General features: G+C 34.0%; 2 protein-coding genes across 3 annotated transcripts in view; one reads left to right on the top strand and one right to left on the bottom strand.

Annotated features, from left to right (window-relative positions):
- Window positions 1-547: 547 nt before the first annotated feature.
- The window catches only part of LOC108209496 (MADS-box protein SOC1-like), a 63,708-nt gene continuing 53,474 nt past the window's right edge, over window positions 548-10,781 (top strand). Inside the window, exons 1-8 of one of the 2 annotated variants that reach the window (XM_017380429.2) lie at window positions 549-714; window positions 857-1,054; window positions 5,877-5,958; window positions 6,281-6,342; window positions 6,426-6,525; window positions 6,614-6,655; window positions 6,803-6,844; window positions 7,174-7,462. In XM_017380429.2, the coding sequence (XP_017235918.1) occupies window positions 873-1,054; window positions 5,877-5,958; window positions 6,281-6,342; window positions 6,426-6,525; window positions 6,614-6,655; window positions 6,803-6,844; window positions 7,174-7,317 (654 nt within the window). In that variant the 5' untranslated portion in view covers window positions 549-714; window positions 857-872 and the 3' untranslated portion in view covers window positions 7,318-7,462. Of the gene's footprint in view, window positions 715-856; window positions 1,055-5,876; window positions 5,959-6,280; window positions 6,343-6,425; window positions 6,526-6,613; window positions 6,656-6,802; window positions 6,845-7,173; window positions 7,463-10,781 lie in introns of those variants that run through there. The other variant, XM_064088465.1, reaches the window with a different exon arrangement.
- Window positions 8,656-10,757, bottom strand: LOC135150878 (uncharacterized). Its single transcript, XM_064088466.1, has 3 exons — window positions 9,514-10,757; window positions 9,239-9,377; window positions 8,656-9,088 (listed from the first exon to the last, which is right to left on the bottom strand). The coding sequence occupies exon 1, from the start codon at window positions 10,650-10,652 to the stop codon at window positions 10,116-10,118; it is 537 nt and encodes a 178-aa protein (XP_063944536.1). The 5' UTR covers window positions 10,653-10,757; the 3' UTR covers window positions 8,656-9,088; window positions 9,239-9,377; window positions 9,514-10,115.

Raw genomic sequence — 10,781 nt, 5'->3', positions numbered from 1 at the left:
GCCAATAGCGATACCCACAACTCACAAGTGGGCCTGTGACCCCACGGTGACAATAAGTTTGGATACTAACAAATCATTAAAGCCCGATGCGTTTTCGATTTCTGATTGGCTCATTCCATATTCTACCAGTCCAGTTATATATAGTAATATATTATTTTCCCGTGTCCAACAGTTGTACGGGCGCATGCATGTTTTAACACCTAATTTTATTTCTATTTTTTCTGCTTTTTTTTCCTTTAGCTTTTTCTGCCAAAAATACTTTTTCTCTCTCCACCCATTTCAATATTTTCCATATCTATCCTCTGGGTTACCAAAATTAGCAAAAGATGAGGTTTTTATCGGAAATATAATAATATTTTTTCTTTTTTGTGGGGAAAACTTGAAACAAGTAGACTAGTTAATATAAAACTGCTAGTGTTTGTACTGTAGATCACATAAATGCATACAGTGAGCAGAAATGGAAAGATGGGCAGTAAAAAAGATTGAATCTTTGGCCTTCATTTGGGTAAAAAACCCATAAAAAGACTAGAAATCAATCAGTCAAACACAAAACTTACCTTTGTTTCTACCATTCTTGGGCTTGTTCTGTGCTCTCTTGGAAATAATTTGGGATCTCTCTTCCCCTTTATAAAGTTGTTTCTTTGCCTTTTTTAGGCCTATCTTTCCTCCACCTAAATCATCTCTTCTCTTGTTTCTTTTTCCATTTCCTCTTCTGTAAGATTTCTCTCTGACTTGAGTTCAATTATAAGACAATAAGGGAATATCTCTTGTTTCTTTCTGTATGGCCTATTTAGATAAATCTGCATATTTATTAATACATATGGTTGTTGAACTTATAATTTTGGTTTTGTTGAAGGTTGTGGAGATCGAAAATGGTGAGGGGGAAGACTCAGATGAGGCGTATAGAGAACGCGACAAGCAGGCAAGTGACTTTTTCCAAGAGGAGAAATGGATTGTTGAAGAAGGCCTTCGAGCTTTCTGTTCTTTGTGATGCTGAAGTTGCTTTGATTATCTTCTCCCCTAGAGGCAAGCTCCATGAATTTGCCAGCTCAAGGTAAACATAAACATACTCCATATAATCATACACATATTCATATCTCTACATACTTCTTGAAAGAATCAAGCTCTAGTGATGCATCTGTTATTAATCGAAAGGTTTGATCTTTTTGCAATATCTTGAATGTAATTCATATGGGTAGTTTTCATTTTTTGGAATTTCATCAGCTTCAATATTTGGCAAAATCTTGAGTGTTATTCATATGGGTATGTGTAGTTATAAACCATGCATATGTGCAGTTAGGGTTTGTTGAATCCAGTGAGTTCCTTTGGAGATCTTTGAGTGTGGGTGTGTGTCTTTGTAAGAAACCAGAAAACCCGAATCCAGTGAGTTCCTTTGGAGATCTTTGAGTGTGGGTGTGTGTCTTTGTAAGAAACCAGATCTCAGAAGTTGTATGCTTTAGGAACCGAATCTTTGTTGACTTAAGAGGAGGCCAAAAGATATTTTCTAGAATGGAGGTAGCATGTGTGTGTATAAAGCATGTATGCACTCATATATACTATATGTTACTCCGTCCGCTCCAATTCTTATCATTTGAAATGGGGTGTTCGGCACGCATTTCAATACTCATATAAAATATAATTCCATAACTTATTTTTATAATTTTTTTCCCTGAATAAAAATTTAAACATTAAATTTTTATTCAGAAAAAGAAAATTTTAAAAATAAGTTATAAAACTATATTTTGGATGAGCCTTAAAATGCGTGCCGAACACTCCATTCAAAATGATAAGAATTGGAGGGGACGGAAGGAGTATATATATGTCATTACTTGATTATCAGATTTTCCAATCTTTTCAAAAGCAACTCAACAATTGAAGATCCAATCTGGATTAGTATTGTTGTTTAATTACAATGAACGTTTATCGACCAGAAGTATCAGTGCCTGCAAATTGGGATTTTTCGACCCCGAGAGCGAGTTCTCGGGTTAATTATATTTTTCTCATTTTATTGCATATAATTTTAATAAACTCTAATTCTGAGTAGCCTCATCTTCGAGAATGAATTACGAAGATATCTTATAAGTAACTCGTAGATCGAAAAATATGGGTATTTTTAGCCTATGAGTAACTTATAGATACCCGTAGATACATAATAATTCAAGGACATATTTTAGACTTCTATTTAATTTTCATAGCTAGTTAAAAGCAATGTAATATAAAATTCGTTTACATTTATAATTAACAATCAAATAATATAAGAAGTGCAAATAAGCCCATCTTTTACTCTATATCTACACACACAACGCATTCACTCAGACCCACTTGTTCTTTCTCATGAACTGTGTAGACAAAGGAACCTAGTTGCATTTTGTAGATGCATGAATGATGAATTGCAGATTCATCGGTTTCAAATTTAAATAATAAAATATATCGATTCTGAGTGTTCAGGTCAGGATAGACTGTTTTAATATTCGAACCTAATTAGAGCGGTTTAAATTTTGTAATCCAACCCATAAGAATTAAGTTTGTAACCCAACCCTATTTATTACCGGTTTTGATCATATCAAGTTAAATAAATTTGGTAAACAAATTAAACATCATATGTCACTAATTTCCAAATTTTAACAAAATTACCTGTAACATAATAACTTTAGTACTCCCTCCGTCCCTCCCATTTCTTTACACTTTCCTTTTTTGGGTGTCTCATCCAATTTTTTACATTTCAAAACTTACCAAAAATATTTAATGGGTCCCACCACTTCTCCACTTTTCTTTCCTTTTCACACTACTTTTATTCTACTATCTTTTTTTTATACATTAAAAATCAATAGGGACGGAGGGAGTATAATCTTTCATTTCTGTTAATATTTTGATTATAGCAAAATAGGCAGTGTAGCAACTTATATGAATACGCACGCATAATAGCTGATACTTGAGGTACCTAGTTGCAAGTTTACATATGCAGCTGGTACCCTTGCATATTCCAGTAAAGTTGAGTGCTGCTTATAAGATTAAAAGTATGTCAAGTTGAGGATGAGATGAGCAGTAGAGTGCGTTGTGCGTAGTCGTGTGTGATTTTTGTCCAAGAATATGATTTCTTGTTTCGGAATAGTGGATAATCACTGAAGATATTTGTTTTCGGATATAGTTTATTTAATTTTGCTGTACTATTTACCAACCTACTTGCTTGTAGATCGAGTGCTCACTGTCTTACCAGAACTTCTATTGAATATGCTTTTCGTGTATTATTTGAACAGAATGCTGCTTCGAAACAAAGAGGAAGAAACTTTATGATTTTCGTTTTTTTTACACACATGCTGTATTATCCATGCTGAGTCTAGGAGTATATCTGACAATATCCCAGTGAGGTTCCTAACTGTATCGTTAATAATTCAATTTTTAGAAAGTAAGAAATTTGTAGCAAATGAAAACTCCAACAATAATCTCGAATTATATATCTTATAACTATGAGTATTAAATTACAAATCAATTAACAAAAAGATCATATAAGAAAACAAATTTTCTATAATGTGTCCATGAGCACATACTAGTCACTAACTTTCATGAGAATACTAGCTTTTGATTGGTGAATGAATAATAAATGTTAATACCCTCCTGCATTCACATCAATTATACCAATCAAAAGAAGTCATTTTCATGTGTTTATTATGTGCCATTGGGCACACATTAGAAAGACCAATAAATAAAATAGAGAAAAGACCGTGGAAAACGAATGAGTTAGTCATTACCTATTTAAAGGGAATGAAAAATAAATACTAAAAATTTAGGGAATGATTAGAATTATGCTGGAAAAGTGGATACTTTTAGGAAAGAGTAATGCTACATCTACATAAACGGATACAAAATATTTATACAGAATGATGTGGCAACTCCAGTTCTGCAATACATTAATGACTCTTGTGTGCCATTATACTTGAAAACCTACACGGTTTGATGATCTGGTTCACTTAGAAGAAATTATTTTTATTTTTTTCTCTGTTTTCTTACCCTTTTCATTTTTTTTTTGTTTTTTTATATCTAATACTTGTATAACTTTTTGTATTATTTATTTTTCACTTATATTATTTACTTTTTACATTTAATACTTATATAATTTTTTTATATCAAATTCTCAAAAAATAATGTTTTACTCTTGTCGGCTACTATAGTTATACACTTATCTTTTATTTTCATTTTTCTCTAAAAATTGAAAATATTGACGTTTAGTTCACTTATAAAAAAATTATTTTTATGTTTTCAACTTCTTACAATTTTCACTTTTTTATTGTTTATATTTTTTTCTTATATTATTTAATTTTTACACTTATTACTAGTTATAACTTTTTGTATCAAATTCTCAGAGATAAAACTCTTGTCGACCACTATACTCGCACACCTACATTTTATTTTCATTTCTTATCTAAAAATCGATATTGATTTAATTTTTAGTTCACTTACAAAAATATTATTTAAATTTTTTCAACTTCTTAAAATTTTCACTTTTTTTATTATTTGCATTTTTTCTTATATTATTTACTTTTATGTTTAATACTAATTATAAATTCTTTTAAAATATAGTGAATGTGGATGTCTAACTTCTTAAATTTTTGAGCATTTTTATTAAAAATTAGACATATATCGCTATACTGTAAAAGAATTTATAAATAGTATTAAACATGAAAGTAAATAATATAAGAAAAAAAATATAAATAATAGAAAAAAGCGAAATATGTAAGAAGTTAATAAAAAATAATTTTGTAAGTGAACTAAACATTAAATCAATTCAATTTTACATAAGAAAATGAAAATAAAAGGTAGGTGTGCAAGTATAGTGGTCGAAAAGAGTAAAATATTATTTTTGAGAATTTGATAAAAAATTATAAATAGCTTTAAGCGTAAAAATTAAATAACATAAGAAAAAAATATAAATAATAAAAAAATGAAAAGGGTAAGGAAGTTGAAAAAATATTTTTTTTTTAAATGAACTAAAGATCAAATTATTTACAAATTTTAGATTGGAAAATGAAAATAAAAGATAGATGTATAACTAAAGTGGCCAGCAAGAGTAGAAGTTAGATATAAAAAGTTATGCAAGTATCAAATGTCAAAAGTAAATAATATAAAAAGTTACACAAGTATTAGATATAAAACTGTAAATAATAAAAAAATGAAAAGGGTAAGAAAAGAGGAAAAAATAAAAATAATTTCTTGTAGGTGAACCCGATCATCAAACAGTTTAAATTTTAAAATAAAGTAGGCTTTCAAGTATAATGGCAGACAGGAGTCATTAATGTATTGCAGAGCTGAGGTTGCCACACCATTCTGTGCAAGATTTATGTATTTGTTTATACGTATCTGTTTATGTGCATGTAGCATTGCTCTTTAGGAAATAACTAGGATTTCGTTAGAGTGGATTTTCATGACATATTTGTCAAAATCATAATTTAGGATATCATGTAACTAACTAATGTGTAAGAGATTTCTTAGTATAAGACCTGGGAACGTAAATATTTAAATTTCTAAGCTTAATTAACACAAAAAAAGTTACGGTGGTGGTCTGTGGGAGAGCTAGGAAGTCACAATGAGGAATAGTATCTTGACTGTATTTTTCTTAAATTTTTATTTCGTTATTACTTTCTGTGCTTAGCTCTTTGCCTCCGACATAGAGGTTTTTACAGTTTCTACAGGGGTTTCTTTAAACTAATCCCAGTCTTAATTGGTCCTTATGATCACTAATTTGCCTGTTTACGATTTCTGTCCCACTGCACCAAACTATGTAAACACCACTAAGATTTTTTTTTTTCATTTTTTTTTTTGCCATAAAACACTTCTAAGAATTAATTTGATATGTTTGATAATGTTTTAAAACCGTGCAGCATGCATGAGACCATCGAACGATACCGCAAACACACTAAGGATGTTCAAAGTAACAACACGCCTGTGGTGCAAAACATGCAGGTTTTTCATCCATTCCGGAATTCCATTCAAGAATTTAATTTCACACACATTTGTACACACTGATACGATGTTCGTGTTTGTTTACATTGAACACACACGTGTTTGTTAGTTTCTCCAGGTTCCGTCCCTGCCTGTATATATTAACATTTAACGAGACTTAAATTAGTGACCCAACAGAAAACAAGTAGAGACTTGACACCGAACCATATGAAGTGTATTTTAGAACTCTTTGTTCATATCCTCAAACTTTCGCACAAGTTTTTTCTAAAGACATCGAATATGAAGGCAGTATTTCTTATTTTGTGGCGTAACTAAATTGCAGCATCTAGAGCATGAAACAGCAACTTTGGCAAAGAAGATAGAGCTTCTTGAAGTTTCAAAGAGGTTAGCTTACGGTCCTTCGTACACATTCTTGGCACTTAAATAGGCTCATTATCAAAATTGATGAACATATCAAATGCACATAGGAAACTATTGGGAGAAGGTTTGGGATCGTGTTCCATTACGGAACTGCAACAGATAGAACAGCAGCTGGAGAAGAGTGTGAGCACTGTTCGAGCCAGAAAGGTATATATCCTTTTAAACGTGAAAACATAAACTGAGTGTTTAACTCAAATTTATTAAGTATTCATCAATTCGTGTGTTCATATTTCAGATGCAGGTCTTCAAAGAGCAGATCGAACAACTAAAAGAAAAGGTACTTAACTAATGCAAATTTATAGAAGCAATACTATTTGAACCGCTGATTGCTGAAGAAAATAGGAGTAGATCGAGCTACTTGGTATCGAAATAAATACAAAAGAATCGGTTCTGATCATTTTTCTTTAACTTTATAAAATTTCAGGAGAAGAATCTTGCAGCAGATAATGCAATGCTGCTTGCCAAGGTAATCTACATGAACGGTTTTCTTTTTAATTACACACTCACAGTCTCACACACACATCTCGTTTTTGACAACATCGACATCTCGTAAAGAGAGCGACGGAGATACTATTAAACCAAGATCCTACGGTATTATGCAGTATCATGGTTATGTACTTTACCCCGGGTATGAGGTTTGAACTTCAGTTTCATACGAAATAAGAGAGTTTAGATTCGATGAGAATATATGGTTTCTGAACCCTGGGCAAACAAATTTTCAATAGTACTTATAAATCGAACCGAATCAAACCCAGGCACTCGAAACTCAGAATTAATTTTTGAATGATTTTTCAGTGTGAAGTTCAACCGCGACAAGAATCGCCAGAAGACGGAGGAAACATAACATCCACAACAGAAACCAGCGAGAACTCAGACGTGGAGACTAAGCTGTTCATCGGACCTCCAGAAAAGAGATTCAAGCGCATTATGGAGAAATGATACTATGCATGCACGTGGCTTGTTGCTTTTGATTTCGCTTGTCTAGTTCTTTACATAGTTGTCCAAGAAAAAACTCTTGTTTCTCATCAAACAATGACACAAATAATGGCTGGTTTGGTGAATCATGTTTGTTGTTCCCTTGACACCAATGTTTGCATCCTGTGTTTTGTAGTGCATACTAGTTAGTATCGTATCAGAGTAAATATATTGATTCTCAAGAGAACCCGAGGTTGCGGGGAAACTGAAGGGGTGTTTGGCTGTTAGATGGGAAACTGAAGTGGTGTTTGGTTATTAGATGGGAATCGAGAATGTGAATGGATATCCAAGAAAAGATTGATTTACCATATACGGGGTCCGTATGTGAGTTCAAATTCCATACCACAAAATGATTAATCTAAAAAATCATGTGTTGGGTTCAAGGTTCCAATTATATTGACAGGACTCTTTAACCATGAAACAATCAAATTTTCTTGCGGTTTCACGGTCCATGGATCTAGAAATCTAAGAAACATTCATTTATATATATAAAAAAATACTATATGCCATCAATAATTTTTAAGTAATTACATACAGTATTTAACAGATCTGAATTTATTTTATTAGAAATGCAGCCAAATATTATAAACTATAGTATAGCGCAAGAAATATTATAGGAATCGGGGGTGTCAGCATCGTCGGTGCACTCTTTACGAATCCGACAGAGTCACAATATTGATATTATTGTGTAACACTAAATTATGCTAAAAGAACATGTCAATGGAAATATGATGAAAGAACATAACAGGAGAGACAACACGGTTTCTGTATACCCCGAGTTGCAAAATGTGTTTTCTCGACATTTTATGATTTTTCAGCAGTTTAAATCTCGAAGCAAAATTCTACGCCATTCTGCTTGGCTTATAAACATGCAAGAAGAGAACGGAGAAAAGCTATTTTGAAGAGAAGCCGCACTTGCATGACACGAGAAGCTAATAGAAGCGTTTCTGAAGAGAAATGAACCAAAGTCTGTCACTATGATGACCAACCTCAAATGTCAAGAGAGCTTAGTGGTGATAATAAATAAGCGGGTAATCATATTTGCTACGAGGGGGATGAACAAGGTGATCAATCACGGAAAAGTCAAGAAGACAATTGTGGCAAGTATTGGAGGTTTACCAGTCTAAATGAAGAGAACAAGGGCTTCCAGCAAATCATGAAACATGTCAGAGGGAGACTCGGAACATTTCGCCCAGGTCAAATCAGACAATGCCACAACATTTTCATGTTTGGAACATTCAACCTAAAGGTACAACATTCTATTCTAACAATATATAGGCACAAAATAAACGCACCAACACAGAAGTCTAAATCAAGTTTATAAAGAAAGAAAAAACCAGGCTTCTGAGCTATAGATCCCATGATCCATTTATTGAACTCATGTCCTCGGACTTCAATACAAAAACTTAAGAAACTTAACATTATATATCATTCTGCATCCAGCAGATAATTATTTTAGCGAGCAGCAAACGAGCAACACATAAATCGTCCAACTGATGCTTATAGCCACCAGATACTATGCTTGTGTTCACTGATAGGGCATAACAGAACCAAGTAAAACCGTCATTAGATTTTACTATATTCACCCTTTCTTCTTAAAGACAATGACCAAAGTTTAACAATGGCATAATTGACATGTTCCATCCGCAGATTAACCAGACAGTAGATTTAATGATGGGTAACGAGCCAGCTGAAACCTTCACAATCTTCCTCCATGCAAAGAGTATATTGCAATCTGCACGTGGTCCAACAATAACCACAGAGGTCGCAAAACATCATGTCAATTACTATTTCAAAATAATATCTTCACAGGAAGCCTTGTAGGCTCCATCATTACTGATCGAATCTTGAGCAAAACAATATAGAAAGAGAGATTAGGGTTTACCAACAAGGGCCTGCAAGATGCCACCAACAATGTGCTCCAACATACATGTATGAAAACAGGAAGGGTTTCAAGTTGGATCCAGACTTCGTTAGCAAAAGTTTGTCCCAGACATCCAGAATTCAGAATTATGCTCAAGGGCCTAAGATTATCAAATCGGATAGACAAATCTCAAATTACTACAAACAGTAAAAAGTCAGGTAATATACACACATTTTAATCCAATTCAGAAATAATAATAGAATGTATATCCTGCACAGAAGATGGCAGAAACTCACCATTTGATGTCTCAGATTTTTTATCACACGATACGATGATTCATCAAGAAAGATTTGCCTTGGTATTGCTGTGGTGGTGGAACACTCTGCTGCTGCTGCTGCTGCATTTGTTCATTGGGCAAGTTTAAACTCTCTGGAATCTGTCCATTTCTATCTTCAGCTCCAAACTGCGCAGAAGAAACTTGTTTTCCAGGAAAAGGGAAACGAGCTCCCTCTAAAGGGGCATTGCCCTCTTCACTGTACAGAAATCCTGGATGTGATGGATATCCAGTAGACTGTTTAAGACTCGAATGACCTATAGATGATGGATGCGTATATCCATCCAACCAGCTATAATTATCCACTGATGGATTCTCACCACTCATTGCAACAGACGGTTCAAAACCTTGCTTTGGACGAACAGAGTTGAACCCGGGTGGAGGGCCTAAATGCCTTACAGGACGATTGGCTGGACCTTTCATAGACATAGCTTGCAATGCTGAAGACACCTTAGGTGCAATGATGCCTCCATTGTATCCAGAGGATGCAACAAACTCAAAATTATTTGGCACATCCGGTGCCCGAGAAGATGAAATTGGGTTGATCTGGTTTTGCGTAATGGTTCACGGGCCTACTGCCTGAGAATATATACCTGTATAACCAGGACTGATAAATTGCTGCACGGGAAGAGATAACGAAGCAACATTAGACACTTTCATATCATTCTGCATCCTGAGATCAATCACACGACCACTTTCCACCAAGCTCCAACCTTCCAAGTCTTTCGCAAGAAAATCATGTTGGTTCCTGGAGCTAGAACTGGTCTGATTTGGTTGCATTTGTTGAGACACAAAATTAGGAACAGGCAAAGGTGACTGTCGACCAGAAGAAAAAGCAGTAACAGGCATTGGTGCCTGTGGACCTGAAGAAAAAGCAGAATTCTGGTGCAGACCGACTTCAAAAGCTGAAAGAGGAGCACTATAAAGCTGAGTTTCATCTGAGAAAGCATTCATCCCATTTACCACTTCCCCTGGCGGGACCAATTCAGATATTTCATCATGACGCTTCTCACTCAATGTTGGCCTAAATAAAATCACTTCGTCATCCTCGTCACCATCATATAACTCAAACTCTGACTGGCTAATTGCCAAATCTGTCATGGGAGCTTTTAAACTCTCTTTGATGCTAGCACCTGATTTTGAACCGGCTGAATAGAGGGCTGAGCTAGTATCTTCTGAACTCTGGGGGGCAACACCTATAACGAACCTTTTAAGCTGCACATTAAAGCT

The sequence above is a fragment of the Daucus carota genome, chromosome 2 (genome assembly GCF_001625215.2).
Source record: "Daucus carota subsp. sativus chromosome 2, DH1 v3.0, whole genome shotgun sequence".
In the NCBI taxonomy this organism is placed as follows: Eukaryota; Viridiplantae; Streptophyta; class Magnoliopsida; order Apiales; family Apiaceae; genus Daucus; species Daucus carota.
This window is presented reverse-complemented; position numbering and strand designations above follow the sequence as displayed.

Bases quoted from the DNA above. Each gene is read 5' to 3' on its own strand.
- LOC135150878 (XM_064088466.1), bottom strand. From the start codon at position 10,652: ATGACAGATTTGGCAATTAGCCAGTCAGAGTTTGAGTTATATGATGGT.